The sequence below is a fragment of the Balearica regulorum genome, chromosome 1, assembly GCF_011004875.1.
Source record: "Balearica regulorum gibbericeps isolate bBalReg1 chromosome 1, bBalReg1.pri, whole genome shotgun sequence".
NCBI lineage: Eukaryota > Metazoa > Chordata > Aves > Gruiformes > Gruidae > Balearica > Balearica regulorum.
Genome location: NC_046184.1, coordinates 194,363,388 through 194,388,499, shown reverse-complemented (window position 1 = coordinate 194,388,499; position 25,112 = coordinate 194,363,388). Strand labels below are relative to the sequence as shown.

Here is a 25,112-nt window from a genome sequence, read left to right as displayed (position 1 = left end):
TCTGTAACATCTTTAGAGAAAGGTTCCTTTTAAATTGTACTACTTAACAATGTGTTTATGTTAGCTAACATGTATTGCACAAAATGGAGGAGTTTAAGTTTACAGTAGCTCTATTAAGTTACTTTTGTGTTGTGTAGACATGCAAATAATATGGTATCGACATCCATTTCCTGTTTAGGCTTTGTACCCTTTGGTAACATGCCTGCTTTGTGTCAGTCAGAAGCAGTTCTTTTTAAACAGATGGCATATTTTCCTCAACAACTGTCTATCCAATCTCAAGGTTAGTATCTTCTGGTTTTAATCTTGTATTAAAACTTCAATATGCACTATGGATCTGTTACAAATCTGTTTTAGGTAAATTTGCTGGATTATTGCAATTATCTGATTCCATACATAATTTTATTTCCAACAATACAAATTCTTTAGCTGTGCAGATTTTTTCAATAAGAAAAAAGTATTCTTGTGCCTAGTTGGAATTTCTACTGTTTCTCTAACTCAAACCAAGCCTGCGTCAAACAGTTGTGAAACAAGCCAGATTGCTGATGAAAGTTATTAGCTCCAGTGACGTACTGAAACTGACCCAATATTAACTTGCTTTTTTTCACAAAGGCATTCTCATACAAAGCACTTGTTATTACATTATCAGAATGGAACTAGTTGCAGGACACTAATTCCAATGCCTGTTTCACTCTGTTAAGTTGCATTAAAAAAATCTAAACTATTTTAAGCTGTTTCATCCACATATCCATTCTTATTCCTTTACCATTTGTTAGATCTTTGAAGTTTAAGACTAGCTGTCCACCGCAATCTGCTGTGGTTCCAGGCCAGCACATACTGTTCAATACACATGTGCTAGCTATCATTACTACTCCTCCATGTTTCTTCTACTTGTACAATAACCCATGTCCCATTCCACACTTAAAGTGAATCCACATGAAAGGATAGTCCTGTGCCTACCTGAAAAGGCCAATATAAGAAGCACAGTGAAGTGGTTAGCTCACGTGAATGGCCTCTGAACTGCTGCTTGATGAACCCGTGCTCAGGAGGTTTCTGCAAACGGCACAGGTAGAACATGCAACCACTTTCTCAGCTCAGAGACAAACTGTGGAGGGAATCTCTGTTCTCCAAAAGTGGAATTCCCAAGCTTGTTGTCAAGGTATATATTACAACCTTCATTCCTGTTGCTTTCTTGCTGTACTTTGTCTCTGACTTAATGAAACAATTTGTATTGACTCTCTTCATATGGATCCTACTGTTAGAATAGCTCTTCAAAATGCTCGTAGTCTGTCTGAAGATTTCGTTCTCCTGTACCTAAATTATTTACTTTTGCTGAAGATGTATTAGAACCTTATTTGCAAAGAGATTCAGAACATAAACATGTTGTTATTGCAACTGATTTTATGGGGGTTTATGAGGTTATATGAGCTTTAGAAAAGGTGGCTACAGCTGTAAGATCTCTCAGGAGCCAGCTGGTAATATAGATTTTTCTGAAAACTAGGAACATCCTGACAAATTATTTGAAACCATTAGAGAAAATGTAAGTGATGTTGCTCCTACCTTACCAATTGCAAATCAAATTGGAATTCAGCCACCTATAATTCATTGACATATACTTCGATTCATAGGGCTCATAGATTAATGTGGTGAACATTCACTCTTTAGTTTGGGGAGAAGATAAGGTAGCTGAATAAGTGACTAAATTAAGAGCATGGTTGGCCACTCCTTCTCAGTACACAGGAATAGATGCCCCAACCATTGAATCAATCACTTCAGTCAGAGTGGCACCTCAAAGCCCAAACCAAACTCACGCAGCTGGAAGAAGAGCTAGATCAACAAGAAGGAGAAATCCTTCTGTTAGAAGGAGAGTTGTGCACACCAGGACAGTATATGGGACTCCACAATCTTGTGTGGGCTCCCATGAACCACATAATGGATCAGATTTCTCAAGAGCCTCCACATCCCATAGAGCACAATCTCCTTCCCAAAACCATTAAGGTCAAGCATATGCTGGGAAAGCTAAAAGGTTTATATTCTAATCATATTTCTGATTTTAATATAAACTGGCAAATCTCTGATCTTACGGAAACAATTTTTTCTCTTGAATTAGTAGAGGAGACTCCTGCCAGGACGTGGAAGTATTTGACCCCAGCCAAATTCTGGCCAAAGGGCATTTCATACTGTCCTATTGAAAGCAGCGTAAAAGTTAGTAAGCGTTCTGGTTTTGAAATGGAACGTTTGTTGTTAACTAAACTTTATTAACAAAAAACTATTCAAGGCAGGAATTCTATATAGGAGAGAGTCAAAGCACTGTGTTTCATTTAGAGGCAAAATTATTCAGTGGGAGCAACAGTTCCTGGTCTCCAAACTACATGGGACAAGGAGAAGGCTGCAGTACAATTTGGGCCAAGCATGCAGAACTTACTTTTCAAAGAATAGGTCAAACAATGCCTGTCTCAGGAATGAATCCATGGGGACCAACACAATATCCCTTTGGCCCAAATGGGCCATATCTAATGCCATATTATTGGAAAACAGAAATGGAGGAATTAAAGAAAATGAGCCTCACTCCTGGCAGTCCAGTTGCTTCTCTGCCAATCACAGAAGAAGAGGTGAAGGCATTGAAAAAAGAAATTTCTAGAAGAGCAACAACAATGGATCAAAGCCAGCAGCACTAATCAGTCAAGAAACAGAACAGATCCTGGCAGAGCTCCGTCGCCAACTGCTCCTGTGTTCAAAAGGCCCACACTGACTTTGACAAATTCTTCAGCACCAATAGTGAGTTGAGCATTGCCAGTAGTGGTAAAGGAACCACCTCCAGTGCCAATACTTCCTGTTGGGAAGGTGAAGAAGATGTCAGATATATTAGGCCAAATACTCCTTGTTCTCATAGGATTATTGGCTGGGTTTTTCTTGTTGACAAAAATCCTTGAAATGCTAAAAAGGTTCGATTGGTGGTTGACTTCTCTCAGTTTTCCAAAGGGGGACACGCTGTGTGCTTTCCAAAGCACTGGGCACCCAACCACCATGCACTTGCACAGATCTTGCCTGTGCACATGCCCATGATTTCCCTGGATGTTTGTCAGCCACAAAACCAGAAAACTGCATAAAGAGACCCAGAGATGATCTTGTACTGGTTCGAAAGTTTCCAAAAAATAAACATCAATACAGACATATAATCCAATTCAGTCCAGCTCATCCCAGATGCCATGTTAATCATGCCTAGGCATCCACAGATTTTTGTCCTTTCACTTTTGAATATGTGCGGTACATTTATTTATCTGCTGTATTCTTCATACCAAGTCCCACCACAGGGCAACAGCTTTTGAATTGACGGAATCAACTGAAGATGAGGTTTTCTTTTCAAAGTCAAATTGAGGTTTTTTCCAAATAGAGATTTTAAGTTATAGAATGTATTTAATTTAACTAACTTGATACTTGGGGGTTTTGACAATTTAAGTTAATACCAGGAGAGGTAGGTAAGATGCATAAGCATCCTGCAGCTACAGGAATGGGGTGTTGGGCAACTGTGAGGCTGTATCTTTTTGTGGTGTCATTATGAAAACTCTGCACCTTGACATTCAGTAAGTGCAGATCTTCTTTTCTGATTTGTGCCTGAAGTTTATTTTTACGTTATGTATTTCTCTAGAATAAGGACCCAAAAATGGCTCGAGTTGCACTGGAATCTCTGTACAGACTACTGTGGGTTTACATGATCAGAATTAAATGTGAAAGCAACACAGCTACCCAAAGGTAAGATGCTGTATTTGTAATCCTAATTAGACCTTGTAGAGTGGATGTTGCCAGTGAAGAGGTTTTATAGTTCTCCTGAATTCCTTTGAATTGAACCTATTCCTGTTGTGAAATAAAAACCTCAAATGTACACAACAAAATACTCCTTTTCTGTGGCATGGTCAGTTATTCTCCCACCTATTAAAATTACTGTCTAAAATGTTTCTGCTTTTGGAAGAACTAAAAATCACTCTTTGCCTGGTTAAAGTTAGAGATATTTTTGCATGTCATTCACTGGTTTATTGTTACTTGTCGTTCAGTAATGAAAAAAAGACATTGAATTTGTAGCAAAGGATCAGAACAAGATACCCCATTACATTTTCATTTCAAAGGAAATATACATTCTAGTTTTTCTAAATGGAGTAGGATTTCATGGTAAGTGAAGGTCTGCAAGGTCCAGAAATGTCTAATGCTTTTTTCCTTCTTTTACAGCCGACTTATTACTATTGTCACAACACTTTTCCCAAAAGGGTCCCGTGGTGTTGTGCCAAGAGATATGCCTTTAAACATCTTCGTGAAGATAATACAGTTTATTGCACAGGTATGGGAGAATCATGCATATGTCTTTCCAATTAATGAAGAACTTGTTTTCCCACTAACAAATTAACAAATAAGTAAACTTCTTTTGTCTGAATTTTTTGCAACCCCATTATCAGTATCTTTCATATAGGCAATGATAAAATTATAGATTGAGCTGGGGCAGACTTCTTTTGAACAGCAAGTTTTTATTAACCTCATTCCACTGAAAATGGAAAAAATATTTTCACTTTAACTCAGATGTATTTTTTTGTCAGTTTTTGGAATTGTCAGCAAGTCAGAAAATGCATTTGTTGACAGGCTCCGTCAAAAAAGTTCAAAAGAATAAGCCATATTTTGTCCTGATACTGAATCATTCCTACTATATAGGACAATGAGTCGCACTGCTTTTAAAGCAGTAAGTCAGAGGAAAAACAAGTTCAGCATGTAGTTGAAACATTTAGTTTTCATCAGTTCAAGTGGCAATTGCTAAAATAAACTAAGCTTCAGTGCTGGAAGTTTCATCTCTTTTATTACTTAAATTCAGAAAACATTTCCATTGAGCAAAGCACTTAAGCACATACTTAAAGTCTCTGAATAGAAATTAATTCAACAGATGCTTAAAATCTTCCCTGAACTGTGCCATCTGTGAACGAGCTCCTTTTATGTAAAATACTATGTTAGTACCATAATTATCACAGTTTAAATGAAATAATTAAAAGCTTTATTTCCAAAATGGATCATTTTCTATTTAAATGCTATAAATTTTTGAATTTATCAACATCATACAGCAGTGTTGAAAGCTTAGATCTGATAATATGTTCTGCATACTTCTGAAAATCTGTTTCTCTGTACATTTAAATAAATCCTGATTAAACTGGTTTTCAACATTCTGTTGCCTTAAAGAAAATAAGTAGCAGAAGTGAGCAGCTTAATGATCTGCAATATTTTTGCTGTTTTAGGAACGTTTAGATTTTGCAATGAAAGAAATTATCTTTGACTTCCTTTGTGTCGGAAAACCAGCAAAAGCTTTCAGTCTCAACCCTGAGGTACGATGTGCATCTGCATATTTTTCAGTTGGCATGTATGGTATTGTGCTACATTTACTTTCATGCTTTCACCTTTGTCCAGTTTTCAGGCCAAATCTTGAATTTGATTTATTGGTAAAATACATCTGTGGACTTTGAATCTGTGAAATGTCACATTGTTTATGCCTGTCTCGTTTCCTCAGTGAAGATTATCAAATGGGAAGTAGTGCAAATGTATAAAGCAAAAAGATAAATAATTAACTATTGATCAGAGTATATCCTTATCACTCTTTTGTTGTTATGCAATTCCTTAAACTATTTTAATATAAAAATAATTTTTCTGTAACAATTTCAATGTTTTTCAAAACAGTTTTACTGAAAAAGAGTACATGATGCAAGAAGAATTGAAGATGATCAAAAGGAAAAAACTCTAATAAACTTTTACCACTCTGACTGGTAAAGCTCCACTAGCATTAGCGTCATGAGTCAGATTCCTAGTGCTTTCCCTAGAGAAAACAATCAGAAATTTGAAAAACTTAAAAAGAATAAATAAAAATAAGTGGCAAAAATATTAAAAAATTCTCTTAAAAAGCATATATTTGCTGCTTCTTTAGCAAACATTTTCATTTGAAAATGAAGAATAAACACATGAAAAACAAAACACATTTGTGATCATCTCATAAAATATGTCCATATTAATCTTGCAATATTGAAAAGTCATATCTATTCACTAAGATGTTAAAATAGAATGAGTTACCTTATAAAAATTATATTTGGTACCAAAAATAATTTAGAAAAGTAGATTAAACTTTTTACTGTCAAAAGCAGCAGAAGTGAAAGACAAGCTTTACTTTGAGCACAGCTTTCATCTTTCTTCAGCAGAATAAAGAAAAATGAAGCAGAATTCTTGAGCAGGCAGCCCTCAGCATGGTCTGGGTCAGTCACCTGCAGGAATGTCCTACACAGGGCGTTGTGTGTCAGCATTGCATGAAGCTGAGCTCGTAGGGAATGGACATAATCTTTAGCTTCTTGATGAATCAAAATCTGACATTTTACTGTTTGTCATCAACAATGTAAGTCCAAAACCAATGAAATAATAGGGCTACTTTTTGATGTATGTAGTCTTTAGTGTTCTAAAAAAATACCCATAATCTATGTAAATGTACCTCTGGGAGACTGTAAGTAGGACAACCTCTGAGGTTTTGGAATACGTTCCTCGGAAATTGAAATCATTATGGTCTTTTAATCGTTGCAATGCAAAGCCTGCAAGCTTTCCTCTGGTGAATTCCCTGAAGACATTCAGGTCACTTTTAGCCTCATCTTCCCAATGTTTTCATATTGCAGTTTTGACGCTGAGCACCATTCCAGACTTTTCATACAGTATGGTCAACCCTGGGGCCTTTCAAAACAGTTATTGATCTTTTTTCATAATGACCACATAGGGCATTAGTTTTTAACTGAAGGTCCACTTAAGATCTCAAGTCCACATGTTTTGTCCTGAAGATAAAAAGATAATGTACTAATGAAAATACTTATAACAAAGTTTAGAGAGGGGAGAGCCCTGCTAATAGTGCAGATATGAATTCACAATTTATTTCATGGGCATTTTTTGTAAAACATACCAGACGAGTAGATGTAGTGGAGATGATACAGAAAAAATGCTGGCAAGTGCATACTCAAAATTTTAAAGTGATCGAAGAATATGAGTAGAATATGATTATTTGATTATGATACTCATTTATCTTCTGAACTTTACAGAGAATGAATATTGGTCTGAGAGCTTTCTTGGTAATTGCGGATAGCTTACAGCAAAAAGATGGCGAACCTCCAATGCCAGTGACTGGAGCTGTCCTTCCCTCTGGAAACACCCTCAGAGTGAAGAAAACGTATTTGAGCAAAACTCTTACAGAGGAGGAAGCTAAAATGATAGGTCGGTAAGAATGGACGATACAGGAACTTGAATTAGAATGAATGTGAAAAAGTCCTCAGTACCTGAGCAGAATAATTTACTATTGTTAAGTATTCAATTGAGTTCTTATTGTAAGCATTTACTTTATTGTGCATTCTTATGAAATACATGGTTTAGTTTTACAGATACTGTATTTTAATTGTTTTCAGGGAAAGTCCTCAGTCATGCTAGACAGATGGTAGCAACCCTGTGTTCTGGGGAGGGTTAAGTACACAGATAGTTAAGAATTAGCTTCTTTCAGTGCTGAATAGCTGTGCTTACTCATGGATATTCACCTTATTAGAAGCAGTGCCTGCACTCAGAAAATGCACCAGCTTCGAAAACCAGCAAAGATTCCTTTTATATCCTCCTTTTAATTGCAGTATCTCACACCAAGTGACACTTGCAAAATAATAGAAACTTTTAAATGTAAAATAAAGCTGAACTGAAGCGCCTAAGGTAAAAACGCCATTACCTTGGGCTTCCTTTGTAGTCACTGTGGAGAGACAATCCTGTGCTGAAGGAAAAAACCTTCTGTATCATGCCTTGGAAGTGCCTGGGTTTGGTGGCAAGAAAGGAAATTTGTCACTTCACCTTAGTACTTTATTAAGTCCCCAAAGTTACGTGAATGAAACAAAGTCTACATATTTCCACACCAGTGGCAAAGACTTGTGTTGTACTATTGCTGGATCATTGTAGTAATATCAAGAAAATAAGTAATGTAAGACCCACTGCTGTTGAACTGTACCAGACATAGTATTTAGTGCTGTCACTAATTCAGTTCATTTTGGTTACTACTCATGCATTTGATAATAAATGTTTGCACTATTATCTTTTATTAGCAATGTCTTCACTATTTTATGATACAATGTTCTAGTTTCCATGTATATACCTAGATTAAGCTAGGTAATTCCTGTATTTTCTTCTGCCTTCTACTCTGCCGTTGAACTTTTCATCATAGCAGATCTGAAAATTGATGTCATTTTGAAATTCTAAGCTTACATTGTCTTTATCAAATAGGAAAAGAATTGACTAGAGAATAGATGATTAAAACTATATTGTTCAGTTTTAACATCTAAAATTTCATTAAGAAAATTAACATTTTAGCCTTTGATGAATATGGAAAAAGAGTTAATTCAAGTTTTATTTTTAAAGTATTTGATGTCCATCAGCTGATGTAAAGCTGTATGTCTAATACTCTTTTTCACATAAAATATCTTTACATTAATTTCCATACCAAATAAGTTTTAGGAGAGCTCATTCAGATTCCTTTTTTCTCTTTGCCTGTAGTTTTTAAACCTTGCTACTAGATTAGAGCTTTTACTTCTGTCGTGAAGAGTCACAAAATGCATTGTATAACTTTGCAAATTGTGCAGCTTCATTTGACTGTGTAGGGACATATTTTGACTAGGTATTTTTTAATTTTTTCCCTGGGAAAAAAATGTGTGTGTTTATATCACTTGGGCTATTAAAAATATATACAACAGTATTCTTTTTGGAGATGGAATTCCATCTTGGAATCAGGATATCATTACTAGTGGAATATGCTATCTCATGAGGTAAATATTTTTCTTAATTCATGCAGCACAGTGTGAGTAAGCAGCTTTCTTTTTCAAAATATACGTATCTATAAATATCCCAAATTATACAAAAATGCATATTATTGCAGGTATGTCATTATATTATTCTCAAGTAAGAAAAGCTGTGGACAACATACTCAGACACCTTGACAAGGAAGTGGGGCGGTGCATGATGCTAACCAACATACAGATGCTTAACAAAGAACCTGAAGACATGATTACGTGAGTGCTAAAGAACAGTAAATCCCATAAAATATTGAGATGTAATTTTAGAAGTTTTCCTCTATTTCTGCCTATCATGAGTCATCAGAGAAACAGCAAGAAACAGGAACAGTTAGCTTAGTGTATACTTTGAAAAACTGTTTATGACAGGTTAATTGTACTTCTTTGCATGTTGCACTGTTTGGAGTTGAATTGACATGCTGGATGTAGCCAAAATCATGTGTGAATCCTATGAATGTTCAGGTGGTAGAATTTGAAAGCCCAGAGTGGAAAATCTGTCAGCCTGTGCTCAGAACACTGTTTCAGGGTATATTTGCATCACTGAACTTCAAAATGAACGCAACAAATTCAGTAAATCCTTATTAATAATAATCTTTCAAAATTCCATTTACTATTCATGCCTGTAATCAAAATCAAATCTTAATTAAAAACCCAAGTTATTTCATGATAACAGTCTTGGATTTAAGCACTACCCCACTGGAACAGAATCAAACCAGCGGTGTTGAACAGCAGCATTTTACACTGTCATCCAAAATGATTAATGAGTGAAGTTTCCTGGAGAGCGTTCTAGTGAGGGGGACGTCTAGTAGATTTTTAGAGACACAGAGACTTCATTTGCTGACACATGCAGAGCACCCATGGTAGAGATCCCAACTCTAAGAAGACCTTGCATATCTTTCCTGTTACAGGAGTCGACACGATAGTTATGCTAGAAAAGAAACAACCCCTAGAAAAAATTTCAAGGTGCAATGAAAAGGACATTGGTCATTTTGAGATTGCCATTTTCGTATAGTGTCAAAAAAAGGATAACTTGCTAAAAATACCGTGAGTGATAGGTAGACTGCAATGACTGGTCAAATTCAACTGCCTTTTATAGCTGATAGTCTTAATGTTCTACTGCCGTTCCTCTGCCCGTGCTTGTGCTGTGTCTGTATAGATGAGACTGTAAGCTCTTTGTGTCTTTAGCATTGTCTTACTTTATTTATATTAAATGCCAGTATTACTATTTCATGTCTGCTCAGTAGTCACAGCCAGTTTTCATAAGCATTTTGGGTATCTAGGTTTTTGGGAGAGAGAAAGTAAGTTTTGAAACTTACATTTTATTCCTAAAAGGTAATTGCATAGTAAAACCTTGAGCACTTAGATAAGAAGTGTAGTTAGCCTTAGCTCTAAATGTCATTTCTGTGGTTTCTCTGTATCACCAAAGTGCTGTTTATTTTTAGTGGCAGTGAACAAATACACTTAAAAGAGCTTTAAATTTCAGAAAGTCTTATGATTTGATAGTAACTTTTGTCAGCAGCATAAAGATTTTAAGGTTGGAAGACCTAGACATGAAGGTTACTATATTTTTGTGTTGTACTTCACATCCAGATGAGCTGTAACTTAATATACACACTTGAAAGGAAAAACACATTAGAACACATTTTTACTTGTTCTTCCAAGGAAAAATAATATCTGAGATGCTTAATTATCAATCAATTTAAAATCATGTGAACTCATGAAAAACATCATTAGCTGCTACTATCAACATTTAAAATGCCCCTTTGTGGGTGATAACTGGAAAAGCCAATATATTGTTTTTATGTAGTTGCTTATCATTTCATTCACAGAACTTTATGCTTCACTAGAATGTTTTGAATTCTTATTGGCTTTAATACATAGATACAGCATTTATTGTTGAAGTAATAAATGCCACTCTGAAGAGTCTTACTGAAATCCTGACTAAGGAGGGTCCTTTGCATCCTCCACTGGGATATGAATTTCAGTACTGGTTATAATTACTTTCCAACATCTAGTTATACCTAGAATAGGGCATCCATTTTTCTAATGTACAAACCTGTTCTTGCAAGTACTTCAAAGATTTTTCCTGACAATACCAAACTAAAATCTGATACCGCTGGTATGGAAACATAAGCTTCCAGGTGAGGACAGCTGTCAGTGTGTTCATCCAGAGCTCGTCCTGTTGGATCCTGAGTCAGCCAGAGATGACTGCGGAGCCCTTTGAGCCCCCCTTGCCAGACACTTCTCATGCTGTGCCTGGTAGCTCAGATAAATTGGAAACTTGAGCCTCAGATTTGGCTCTTCTGCTAGTCGTCTGAGCAGCTGATAAACCACAGAACACCTACAGATTTTATATTTATAAATAATTGCTCGTTTTACCTTCATAACAGTTTCCTCTCAGACTATCATTTTACTTGCCTCCATTTTAAATGCACAAACTGTTTACCTTTTCCAAGGACTGATAATAAGGAAACTCTGCAAAGTTCACTTTCTACTTCAAGTCTGCAGGGAAGATTCATTGGTTTGCCTGCAGATAGAATTACTGATAGCACTTTACTGATTACAACTATAAAAACATAATATTTTGCAGTAGTTACCAATGCAACCAGTATTTTCATTAGCAATAATTGTTCAAAGTTTATAACCAAGTTCTCAGATGAGATGTTGTATTTTACTCTTCTTCAAGTCAATTACTGACACCTTCTTTCAAGTTCTATCTGTTAGGATACAGGATATAGGTACAATAAGGTAGAGCTAATTCACTGTGAAAATAGTTTCCACTCACTGTACAATTAAAGTCAGTAGATTAAAATCATATCATATTATTTTATTAATGTAATACATATCAAAGCTGGTAAGTATTTAGGGTGTTAAGAGAATGTTACTCACTAAAACTGTCTTTGAATTAAGTAAGCCTAGTGTCAGTTTATGCCTTTTCTGGACCCATTATTTCAGTGAATGCTCAGTGTTACTCTATAAATCTTATTTTAGACTTGTCAGATGGTATTACATTCAAGCTTTCTCTGTGACTGAACACAGAGGTAAGGTATCCAAATGCAATGTCCTCTGTTGGGTGGAGAGGCAGAGTAATGTAGTAAGCAAGGCATTGGACTGGGATGCTAGGTTCATTTTCTGTTTTGTCACTGAATTTCAGTGTGGTGTTAAGTAGCATACAACGCTTCTTGGTGTCTCTCTTTTTTTCCCCCCATTCTTTTCTAGTTCAACCAGAAGCATATTAAAGCAGGAACAGTCTTCCTCTGCGTATTTATAGTTGAGTCCCTAAATAAGACCTTGCTCTTTGATTCCTCCAAAGCATATTGCAGGCTAATAATTAGTAATATTGTGGGAAAGACTGTACAGTTTGAAATGCTATTATGCTTTGATTATTTCCTCTATACTCAGTCATCAAATAATAGATCACTGAGTTAAAATGAGCAAATAAAACCCCACATTTTGGGGTCTGCCTGAAGGACTTCTTTAATCTGCATTTTTACAAAAAATATTGGAAACAAGTCAGAAAACAACTGCATCTGTAGTGAAAATAATCAACAGCTAAAACTTGAGCTACTTATAGAAGACTTAAGCACTCCCAACCTAGTTTTTGGTTCATGCTGAACTTTAGACTCAACCACTTTCCCAGGCTGTTAAGGAGCAGTTGGGCCATTCCACAGATTAGAGCAGCCTTGGGGCTACTAAAACATGTTTTAGCTGATAATGGCTGCTAAAGTGCTGCTATCTCAAGCAAGGATCAACTGAAACTGGTAGGCCATACGTACCTCTAAATTACGCTTCTTCTTCAGTGTAATAATGTATGGTGTGCGATTTCCACAGATCCGTGCCCTATTGAGGGCAACTATCTGGATCTTCAGTCTTGTTATTTGGGCTTCTTACATGTCTGCTATTTGCTTTATACAACTGGTGTTACATAGCCGTACTGTGATGGGGAACACGGCAGCTTTTTCCTCATTGCCTCATCCAAAGCTTGCATCACGCAAATGCTGATCTTGATGGAGGAACTCTCCTACATTATAACTGCATCTCGATATATCTGCTAGTTGCTCTCAGAGAGAAACAAGTCAGTAATAATTGTTTTTTCAAGCACTGTATGCATATGAAGCATGAAAAATGTCAAAAGCGAAACCATTTATTCAATGGAAACCTTTATTCATGTTTCTTTCTTATTTCATTTATAAGGTCTAGATTTCTGTCCTGATGTCCTTAGTAGGCCTCTGGCACTGTGTCCAGCCTTTTCGGAAAAGCTGTAGGTAGATCATTTAACACAGTTACTTGTTAAGCTTAGTATAAATTCTGGTTTAATTTTTCAGCGGTGAAAGAAAACCAAAAATCGATCTATTCAGAACATGCGTTGCTGCTATTCCTCGACTGCTTCCTGATGGAATGTCAAAACTTGAGTTGATCGACTTGCTGGCAAGGTAAGCTGTTCAAGCATTAAGTGACTGCTCAAGTGCCACAGAATGCATGTTTCTTAGACAAAAACATACGCTTATAAAAAGCAATCTGATATTAATGGATAAGACATAGAAGTCCTAGCATCTGTTTACATGCATTGTGTTTATATTATACACTCCTAATTTTATAAGAGAGCAGATATGTCATCCAGAACTCTTTTCCATCAGTATATAGGTTACATAATATTCACTATTCTTCATGATATTCACCATTTATTGCCTTTTTTTAACCATCACAGTATTCAAATTAACAGGAGAGAACATCTTTTCTGTGTAGTGGAAAAACATGGAGATACCTGTTTAGTTTTGATTTATGATTCCCATATGTCTGTCTGATAAAACAGAATGTGCCAGACGTGATATCTTTTCAAATACTTTTTAAATTGATAATAATTATTTTAATTAAAATAAATTAATTTTTTGCTCTAAGACAGAAAATAAAGGATAAGTTTAAATTTCCTATCCTCCCTGCTTAGGGTCCATTAAACTTTTCTAGGCAGACTTCACTTCACTGAAGAAGGTAGTCTACAACACGACTGCTAAAACAGATTAGGTTTCAGGATGTCAAATCAGTGCCTTCGTGCAAATAGTTATGATAGCAGGTACTGGTCAGTACAGAAAAGTCTGTTACGTTTCAGTTCTAGCATCCAAGTCAAAGATTCCAGCATGTGTTATTTATGTAAGTGGATTATGGTGGTAAATTGAGCCAAGAGGCCCTTGCAGAGTATTGCTCTCAGGTAACTGTGACAAAGCAATCTTTGCTACTCCATTCTTGTTTTTGAAATGTCTGTGAGGAATGGCAGATGCGGGAATGGGATGGTTGGTTACATGCAAAAGCAGTTTTTTCTGCTCTGTGAACACCCAACTCCCAGTGATGTGCTAAAAGAGTGAAACGATTAATTCTGCTAGCAGTAAAGAGTGCAGACAGCCAAACAAGCCAAAATTGCAGCCAACGGTAGGTGTGCTATGGTGCATGGCCAGCTTCATTTCCTTGTGTTTACATCCTCTGCTATAAATGACTTGTGGGTTGTTTTAAATCATTACATTATCAAATTATACAGAAACCATATTAATCAGTAACATCAATTCTGCATAAGGGAAATGAACATGTTTTCCTTTAATCCAATATTTTAACTAGCTTTCTATCCTTAGTAATGATCTTAACTGCACTGGTAGAAAGCACATATCCATTCTGGTCACAGCTCTTCAATCGCAGAGGATTGTCCAGGTCAGACCTATCACTACTATTAAGAGAGTTTGGAGACTAATGTGGATTTCTTCATAAATTGGTGCTTCCCTCCTTAAGTCTCACAACTGTCGGTGTAACCACTGGTCTATATTCTATCATCAAACCTCATACAGAAAAGGTCAGTTATGATTATTTTGCCACAACCAGTTTGTAAGCATTTCTTGGGTAGTTTCCATGGTGTGACAATGCAAGCAGTAGGTCTGCTGGATTATCTGAGTCTGACTCTGAGAAGCAGTGGACGTCTGGGTCCAGATTGACTACTTCTCTCAATTATGAGAAAGTAGTCCCAGTAGGTAAGGGTTTGTGTTCTAGAGAACACTGCATCACAGTATTGTGTCTTTTCTGGGTCTTAGACTAAAATCAATACAAGGATAAAAATCTTTGAAGAGTCGAGATTTCAGCTCCTCTCTGTTTTTGAAAGGAACCTGCGAAGCTGTTCTGCCAGGCATATGTGTGGGGCTGTGTTGTTGAGGTGGAAAGCTATTAAATACCTTCTTTTCACTAGAAATAAAATAACATCTTTGGGTTAATGGGTTCTTTTATTCACAGTTTGATTTGAATTTTTCATCCTCACAACAGATGTGTTTTTTGGCTTTTTCCAGAAGGAGCCTGTAACTCAGCAGCTAGACTTTCTTCCAGGACAGCTGTATTCAAATTATAAACCATAAAGCAGATGTCAAGTACCTTTTGCCCTTTCACTGCCCACTGAAACCATTCATTAAAAATTCCCAAGTAGTTCTTAAATTTAACTGACGCAAGTGCAAACAAACAAAGTAACATTTACTTGCTTCCTCAAGCTGCCTGTCGTATAGTAGTAATACATAGATGCGTTCTTATACTCAATTCGAATTCAGTCGTATTTGATAATGCCGTTGCGCAGTAACTTGGGCTTAGAGACATATGTCTTTTGTGTCCTCTTTTCCGTTATTACTTTGTGTCATTGTGGAAGTCATTTCATGGATGACTTAATCATAGTCTCAGGGGTTTTGCTTGTTTTTCTGGTTTTGACATTCCAAAGAGGAGACAAAAATGGTCCTTTCTTAGCACAAGAAAATAATGTGTTTCTAAATTTATATAGAAAGTCATGTGGTTATTAAAGCGTAACAGTTATTTTTGGAGTCATATTCACTAGGGGTGAAATTTCATGGCAGTTGCTTTCCTTTGGCTTAAATGAAATGTCCCCTGCCTCCCAATTAGGCAGCTATAATGAATCAAATTTGTTATGATCCGCATATCATCATACACTTCCAACTGAGTGGAATTTGGTTCCACTCCATTTGGCTGTTTGGGGTTTTTTTCTCCTAGCTTTCTGTCCATTTCTTTATAATGTGTCCTCGTTTTCAGCAATGTAGATTAAATGTAGATAAAATACTTTGAAAATGAGTTCTAACACACTACAGAAAATGGCAGTCTCGTGGGTAATTAAAACAAAATACATCATAAAGGCAATGAACCAAAAATTGCAGAACACACTGCTCTGAATTTACTTTATTCTGCTAAGCTACCAACACAGAAGTGGTTTTATAATTCTTGTGTCAAAAGAGAGTATAAAGAACATTTATGTTGAAAAGAAATTCAACACGATGCAAATGCAGAAGGAAATAAAATTTGAAAATAGCATCTACAATTGCACCATCTTTCAGAATAACTTTGGGGGTGTCCAGTGTGTTTTTAAAAGTATGAAAAGTCCTGAGGCTGTTTTTACCATTTCCCTATCCTAAGTTGTTTAAAACATGAAGCAGTTTTTTTAAATAAAATGCTTCTTTTTATTTCTTTTGAAGGTTTGCTTTCAATAATTTTGATTTGCTTCTTGGCTAAAGATTCATTTTAACTGTTAGGCAGCTGAGTTGTTGTGATTCTTTTATCTTTATATTGAAAGTAAAGAAATAAATACATAAATTGTGAAATTATGTATTAACCTGTAAACCTTTTGTTATCATAACTAAATAGAAGTTGTTTTACAAGTGAGTAAATCAAAAGTATACTTGGTTTGGGGAGACAGCAAAGTTGCCAAATTATGTACTTCAAAGATACTATCTTTTAGGGGTCGAACAAAGATTTCTTTTAGATCCATGAGGTGCTGTTTCAGGTGCTGTTGTAGCAAGCATTACAGTATAAAAACAGGTAAAGGATGTTAATTGTGGTCAGTAATAATGAAACCCTGATAGCATTATTAAAATTTACATTGTCATTGGGAATTTTCTGTCAGTGTTAAGTTACCGAGAAACATATGCTCCTTACCACAATAAACACTCCTTAGATTGTCATTACCTGACATTTACTTTTACTTACAGGCTATCCATCCATATGGATGATGAACTTCGACACATTGCACAGAATTCTCTTCAGGGTCTACTTGTTGACTTTGTTGACTGGCGGGAGGATGTACTCTTTGGTTTTACTAATTTTCTGCTACGTGAAGTGAATGATATGCATCATACCCTTCTTGATACTTCACTGAAGTTGCTGCTACAGTTGCTTACGCAATGGAAGCTTGTAATACATACTCCAGGAAAAGCTTCTGAACAGGCGAAAACCAGATCTGCAGAGGTATGAAATCAAGAGATCTGTGTCCTAACATTTATACTAATTGAAGGCAGTAATTATGCTCCTTGGTGTTGCTGTGGTTTGTGTATTTTGTATTTACTCACCTGAGAAGAATTCACTACGTAAGATTTTTTTAAGGTAATTAGTTCAGCTGTCTTTTGAGGACAACTGCATCCTTGTGTAACACAGCAGATGTTATTGTGGTTGAGCAACATAAGAGAATGCATGTCAAACTGAAATACGCACATCAACAAAAGCACATAAAGTGAAATATGTGGATGTGGATGTGGCAGAAGGACATTTTCCCAGGACTGAAACTGATTGATAATGCTAGTGGGAATGCTGAAAAGTGACGTGGATCTTCCTTTCCCATAGCCATTTCATTTGGTTGATTCAGAACCATCAAAGAACCCGACCGTTTCTACAGCCTGCTGTCTCCATGTGTTACAAACATTCCTGGGAATTGAACAGCTTTGCTCGTGCTCCTCCTATCTGCACTGTCCCACAGATAATTTCACTATGAGAAATGATTTTCAGGCTTATTTCCTAACCCAATCGCACTGGAAATTTTTGCCTTTGGGCAAGGATGATGTCTCCTTTATATCGCAGAGGACCATTAATTAATAGGTAACAACAGTATTACAAAAAATGTAGAAAAGGAAAAGCCTCACATATTTTTCAGTAAATATTGTTACACTTTACTGATGGGCTGAGGTTCTAGATGTCAGCTACCAGGATAAGGTGTTGTCTGCTGCAGGATCAAAGAAGGACCTGAGGACCTGCTATCTGGAGTAGAAAAAGTGTGAAGTCTTCACATTGTGACTTACCCATTCTTTTTTTTAGTGGAGAATGGGACAAAGTAGGTAGTTGAATTGCAAACTAGAGGGAGGGGTTTGACCAAAGAACTATGCTCATATATTGGTTTTGTGGAACAAGGTAACTTAAAGCAACAAAACTTGGTTGGTTGAGGGAATGCTGTCAGTCTCCTACTTCAGCATTTGCATGGCCTCTGCATTTTGTTTCTTTATATGTCCCTGTTAAATAGAATATTTCTTGGAGACCTGGTTTTCAACCACCATCACTCCATTTTTCCCCTTTGCACTGTTCCACAGTTGATACCAAATGGATCCAGCCACAGGATACAGTCTGAAAGAAGCCCCTATTCTAATGTACTACATGCAGTCGAAGGATTTGCACTGGTTCTGCTGTGTAGTTTCCAGGTTGCTACACGTAAGCTAGCTGTTTTAATCCTCCGAGAGATCCGTGCTTTATTCCTGGCCCTTGGCCAAGCAGAGGTATGATTTTCCTTTTCTGGAACTTTGAATTAAAATTTACCAAAGATAAAGCTCAACTTGCTATTACAGTTGCTTTTATCATAATTGCTGCAGTGTAGCAGGTATGCACTTAGTTCATAAAAAAGCATTTGGTTTGAGCTTACCATTTCCATTTGCCTTAATGCTACAAACCTTTCTGTGTACTCAACAATGTAACATTAATAACATGTGCCCTGTACAAGAATTTGAAGGAAAACATGTACAGCAACTTAATATTTTCTCTTGGCATGATGTGAATGTAAAAGACACTGTAAAAACTTTTGGATCATTTTTGTATTGTCAGGATTATAAATCTGTATTGGAAATGAAACTCATTCCTGTAGCATACCATTTTGTAAAAAAACACAGCATAGGACACATTTAAGATTATTCACATACATTTTCCTTGTATAGTAAAGACTTCTAAGTCTTTTTTATGGATATAGAAATATGGAGAGTCATGTTGTGTGTTGGCGGTCACAACTCAGTGAGCCATTTAAAGGCCTAAGAACACAAATATGTGTGTTCATGGCAGAGGAATGCTTTAATAAACAGTAAGCTAATTTTTCAGTCTTTTGATACCAGCTATCCAAAGTCATTTGGGATTTTCTGATATGTGCTTTTGTTCTGTAAGCAGTGAGCTATAGCCACAAATCAACTTCATTTCAAACCACAGCCTGGACTTGGTTCTGAGATTAATATGAAAAAGACGAAATGCACCCATCATTACCAATTAATATTTTTAGCCATTTTAGATTCATGTCATAATTTTTAGGTGGTTCTGTTTCATGTACCAGAAAAATAAGAAGGGAAATAATTTGGTCAGGAGAGCAGGTAACTTGTGTTCTCTGTGTTATGCAGGATGATGACAGGCCTATGATTGACGTCATGGATCAATTGAGTTCTTCTATTCTTGAAAGTTTTATTCATGTGGCTGTTTCAGATTCAGTAAGTACTGCTTTACTGTTACTGCTAGTGTTTACATAGCGCATGGACATAAGAAATGTCAGACATTAAATACTAAAAATAAAGCTGCTAGAAATCAATCATACAGCTTTAAGGCTCCAGCCATCTACCCAAGAGCTCCAAGGCTCCACAATGCCCCAGACATTCTGTTCCATGGGAAAAATCACACTATGGATATAGAAGATACTAGCTATAGGAAAAAAAAAAGTTATAAACAAAGCTACCTAGATTCTGGACCTGTGACCTGCATCCAAAAAGAACCATTGAGAAGGTCTTATTTCCAGCACCATATAATGCTTGGGGCGCTTAGAAGTCATTCACTGCTATCATCTATTCCAGAATGAAATAAGCTTTAGCTCTCCTGTGTGCTCAGAAGTGATCCTGCCTGCAACCTAAGCCTAAGCTCTAGAGTAATTCACAGCTGGAGTGAATCCCCACTTTCACTCTCTCATGGGCCTGATGTGTCCAACATGCCACCAGAGGAAGCAGAGACGCATTAAGCATTTTGAATTAAAAAGTATTGGCAGAAGAACTGATATATATATATGGCAAATTGTTTCACATACTGTCTCAGAGATTAGTGCCCTTGTCCAGAGGGCAGAAACTATCAGTTCTGGGCACTTTTCAGCCTGATTAAGTTTAAAGAAACAATTGTTCCTTGCCACATGAGTGCCCTTTCCTGGGGTAGGAAGGAGACATTGAACTGATGGTGCAGTCAGGCCATTGTGCAGCTGAAAACAGGAAAATTGAGGGATCAGAAACTGAGCAAGCAAGAGACATTCTGACTCTGTAACCCAGGAATTAGGAAATTCAGCTGAAATAACAGCAGCTGGGTTTGGATGTTGCAGTTTCTATAGGTGAAGGTTTGGATTTTGTGCTTTAAATCTGTGCATTAATAATATAGCAAAGCAAATGTGTTGCCTGTGTACCTGGTTTCTGACAGGTACAGCAGAGGGTGGTAATTCAGTGATTACTTTTGTAACAGCAGAAGCATCTGTTACTGTTACATCCTATTTGAGATCTGATAAGGGAATAATAAGAATGCCAAAATACATGTGTTTTAAGTTTTCATTCCACAATGTTGTTTTATTAAGACAAAATTTAAATTACAGTAGAGAAATGGTTTGTTGATAAGAGAACCCTACTTGCCACTGAAAGTAGCAGGATTTAAAGTGGATTAAAACTGCTTAAGCACCTGCTTCAGCCTCTTAATTCCCTACATGCATATTCAAATGCCCTGATGAATTCTGAAGAACATTTATTAATAGCATTGGTATTTATCATATTGTCGTAGCATGTAGGAGTCTTAATCATGGGCTAAGGTTCTGACCGGCTGTTCAGACAATGAACATAAAGACAGTCTGTAACTATTACAGATTGCAGTCTCATGCAAGAGACAGTGGATGGGTGAAGGCAGCAAGGAGAATAGAAAGTAATAATGAGATTATATTGATCAGCATAATCAATAGTTATCATAGAGTTTAAGGGCAAGTGATTGTGCCTATCACAGTAAATAGGATTTTTAAGGAAGAACCGGGGGGGAAATAACAAGGTAGCTCTTATTAGCATTTGTAAAAAGCTCCTCCTGAGCGAAAGGGCAATGTGACGGGCAGCATAAAAGTGCTGGTCTAAAAAAATCCAACAGAAATGGGCCACGGAGCATGAAAATAAATACAAGTACTGAGGGGGAACATAGCAGGGAATAAATGACTGTCACTGTGATTTTTTATCTTTTCTCTCCATAGACAACAATTCCATTAACACACAGTGTGGATTTGCAATGGCTGGTGGAGTGGAATGCTGTTCTAGTAAACAGCCATTATGATGTGAAAAGTCCTTCCCATGTCTGGATATTTGCACAGTCTGTTAAAGACCCATGGGTTCTCTGCCTCTTCAGTTTTCTTAGACAGGAGAATTTACCAAAACATTGTCCTACAGCTCTCAGCTATGCTTGGCCGTACGCTTTCACAAGGCTACAGCTGATAATGCCTCTTGTGGATCCAAAGTAAGTGGCAATCTGCATTTAACTTTCATTTTTATGGGTTGTGTGATTTTAATGCAAGATTTTTTAGTCTCATGTTTCAGTATCAGTCTGTAAGTCCTGCAAGGTGCTACCCAAACATTCAGTTTTGAGTTTTATAATTGCAACTTGTAAGGTAGAAAACTCTAGCTTTCTACCTTCATTGATTTTTCCCATGTGTCACGTCATGTTGAATAGCAGTTAGTGGCAACACAGCATGTTTTATTCCCTCTTAAAATATTTTAAGATAGTGTGTAATTAGGACTTGGAAAAGATTTTAATAATTTTAATTTCTTTTTAAACTCTAGTATTCCTGTTAATGCAAAGAAAACAAGTACAGCAAGCAGTGGAGACAACTATGTTACTTTGTGGAGAAACTATCTTATTCTCTGTTTTGGAGTAGCAAAGCCCAGTATTATGAGCCCAGGACACTTGCGTGCTTCAACACCAGAGATCATGGCTACCACTCCTGATGGAACAGTCAACTATGATAATAAGGTGACGCATCCTGTTTCAAACAAATTATTCATTTAGGAGAGTTTTAAACTGCATCTGCATGCAAAATCATGTCCTGATGAAAGTATTTCAGTTACGGGAATATTTTGATATACGCAAACTGATTAAGGCACATAATTAACAACTAAAACATCTGTCTAATCTGTATCAACATGATGTGTCAATAAATATTTGGCAAAAGCCATGGCACTTTCAAAATACTCTTTTTTTCACATTCTGGGTGATGACTATTCAAAATACAGAAGTTCTGGATGTATGTGTTGAAGCTAACTTTAGTTTGTCATCCCCTTTCTTTCTTTGTAGAGCACTTCAATTTATAAATTTATAACATTATTAAGCAATAAGGAAGATTTCTGAATAAACATGGTATGCCTGTCAGACATGAAGGAATACTATATGAAATACAGTTTCAGGTAGTAAAAACCTGAGAGGAGCAGTAGCTTCACAAATGCAATTACTGGAATATTTTAATGGAACAACAAATTAATTGAATTACAATAATCTGAATGAAAGTAAAGAGATTTCCCAGATGTATTTATTTGCTAGGCCTTATCAAGATGATTGTGGTGTAGCAGACAACCAGTTAGGCTGGTGTATTAAAATCCATAACAGTAAAATAATTTCAGCATGTTTTTAAAATACATATTGATTCTTGGACAATGTTTTTTTGTAAAAAAATTGTATTTACTTAATATTGATAATCCTGACAATTAAATGTCAATGATATCTTAATATATTTTAGGCTATTGGAACTCCATCTGTTGGAGTCTTACTAAAGCAGCTAGTGCCTTTGATGAGACTTGAAAGCATAGAAATAACAGAATCACTTGTATTAGGATTTGGAAGAACAAATTCCCTTGTTTTCAGGTACTTCCCCACTTATCATATTCTCAATTACTTGTCTCTAATTCAAATGCATTACTTTTGTTGTAATTTAAATATACTCAAACTTTTATTTGCACTTTAGACATTAGTGTTTATATATTTATTAAAATATTGATGCTTTTCAGAGGAGACTAGATTTTGTTTACAAATATTTTTTTTTAATTTAGGGAATTAGTGGAAGAACTTCACCCGCTAATGAAAGAAGCCCTAGAAAGAAGACCAGAGGTTAGTTGAGGAAATTAAATGTACCACTTGGTTTAAACTTGCTTTTGTGTGCAACAAAAAAATTATTAATTGTGTACAAGAACATAAGTAAAATAATTCAATTCAAACTTAGTTTAATCTAAATTCTATCACTGATACAAAATGTGCAATATGGAAATCTGTTCTGAGGAAAAATTTGCAGTCAAATATGGAACCTCCTCATAGGGAACTGAGGTATATTGGACATCCACTTTCAATATCTGGAAAAAATACCTTGTAACACAGCTGGGCAAGCACATTTTGTGGCAGTGTTCAGAAGTGCTTTTCATTTGCAGGGTAGGCAGGGTCATCTGTTTCAATTGACTCTGTTTATTCTAACTACAGCAGGTTAACTGGCAAATTCATCATTGTTTTCACCTTCATTATAGTACTGTCCTTTGTTATAATAGAAAATGTGCTACAAGGGATCCCAACAGATCATCCGATCTGTCCAAGGGAGGATGAACTAATCTTGGGTCATTCCTGACAGATGTTGTCTAAACTATTCTTAAAAACCTCTGGTGATAGACTCTGTAGTCTGACTAAGCAGTTTGGTCACAGGATGTGTCTGTGCAGCTAATCAGGAAAGCCATAGGGAGAGCTTGAGTACTGGACCCCAGTTCCCGTTTGGCGCAGTTTTCCCTCCATGGCTCTGTTTTGGATGGTTCCAGCCGGCTCCAAGACAGAAATCTGAGATGGCTCTGAAGGTAGCTCACACCCAGGAATAAGCCCCACAAGGCACCAAGCCACCGAACTTGTCCTCCCCCAAACTATCCCAGCTGCTTTTCCTCTGCTATGCTTCCCCTCATCCCCTACCTCCCTGTGTGCAGCAGCCTAAGGGCCAGGTTACAAAACCACTGCTGTGACTGCAAAACACCCCTCACGTTAGAGCAGGCAGTTTGTGATTAGAAAATACACTTCTCTGGCCTTGGGCCAGAGAAGCCTATCACACAAGTCTTCTGGAGCAGTGTGAATATGAGGCAGCATATCCCACTTGACTTTGGAGCCACAAACAGTCCCTGTCTCTGTGTACCAATGTAGACACAGTCATTGTGTCCATGCAGCTCTGCTGAGAAGTCTGCGTGGCTCATGCAGAAAGCAATGTTGCTGCATTCATACTGTCCTCTGCCCAGGCCTGTGTGTTCACTGCTGTATCCTCCACAGCAATTTCAATAAGGTAATCTCATGGTGACCTAGTGTGCTGTCCCCGTTTGCCAAGTCATAGTCTTCAGCACAGAAACCGTGCAAAGAATGGTGGTCAGGAAGAAGTTAAATCATTAAAAGGTGGACAGAGGCTCTCAACTATGCACAATATGGAAATAAACCAAAATTAATTCACTCCGCAGATGCTTCATTCATGTTAAGTTTTATGTGGACAATTCTTAATAATTTTGTGTCTGGCAAATGTCCATTACCATTTCCACTCTGTGTTGCTTCACACCTCAGTTCACTCGTGTGCCTTCCATCTCTATGAAGTCTTTGATTTGAAGGTCACTTGTTTTGATACTGGGCAGAAGTGGATTAATACATGTTAGTGTAGCCGGTTGCCTCTGCATTTCTGCCTGTGCACTGTTGAAGACAACTTAGACTTGAAAGGCCTTTTCTGAAGACGTACGTATGCAGTCTACCCTCAGGAAAGGAATCACGAGAATGCAGAGATTTACAATGTGCTGTAAGAGCAAATTTAGCACATGGAAATTTCACTAGAGGAATATGAGAACAGGAGACTGCAATGTTAATTCCTGTATTGCTCCTGATATGAAGAATTGGGCCACCTTCCTGCAGGCAGCGCCACCAGTAAACCCAGGAGTGACTGTATGGGTCGTGTTGCTGCAGAGAACATGGCAGGCCTCGATGTCAGCAGGCAGGTATCCAGCACATTCAGAAGTAACATCCTTAGCTGACATATGCTATGACTAGAAAGAGAACTACCAGCATGGCCAAGAACTGCAGGGGTAAACCAAAATGGACATGACACAAGATCCACCATGTGGGGACTGGCACAGAGCTTGCCACATCGCCTCTGACACTGTTGCAGGA

At 36.9% G+C, this 25,112-nt stretch overlaps 1 protein-coding gene across 9 annotated transcripts in view; it reads left to right on the top strand.

The window, feature by feature from the left end:
- The window catches only part of FRY (FRY microtubule binding protein), a 253,474-nt gene that overhangs the window by 145,141 nt on the left and 83,221 nt on the right, over nucleotides 1–25,112 (top strand). For all 9 annotated transcript variants that reach the window (XM_075742053.1, XM_075742052.1, XM_075742047.1 and 6 more), the window contains 14 exons: nucleotides 179–280; nucleotides 3,647–3,750; nucleotides 4,222–4,330; nucleotides 5,268–5,354; nucleotides 7,092–7,263; nucleotides 8,951–9,083; nucleotides 13,190–13,297; nucleotides 16,877–17,132; nucleotides 18,242–18,424; nucleotides 19,304–19,390; nucleotides 21,154–21,413; nucleotides 21,737–21,926; nucleotides 22,687–22,811; nucleotides 22,997–23,054. In XM_075742053.1, coding sequence (XP_075598168.1) covers nucleotides 179–280; nucleotides 3,647–3,750; nucleotides 4,222–4,330; nucleotides 5,268–5,354; nucleotides 7,092–7,263; nucleotides 8,951–9,083; nucleotides 13,190–13,297; nucleotides 16,877–17,132; nucleotides 18,242–18,424; nucleotides 19,304–19,390; nucleotides 21,154–21,413; nucleotides 21,737–21,926; nucleotides 22,687–22,811; nucleotides 22,997–23,054 — 1,974 coding nt within the window. The remainder of the gene's footprint in view (nucleotides 1–178; nucleotides 281–3,646; nucleotides 3,751–4,221; nucleotides 4,331–5,267; nucleotides 5,355–7,091; nucleotides 7,264–8,950; nucleotides 9,084–13,189; nucleotides 13,298–16,876; nucleotides 17,133–18,241; nucleotides 18,425–19,303; nucleotides 19,391–21,153; nucleotides 21,414–21,736; nucleotides 21,927–22,686; nucleotides 22,812–22,996; nucleotides 23,055–25,112) is intronic.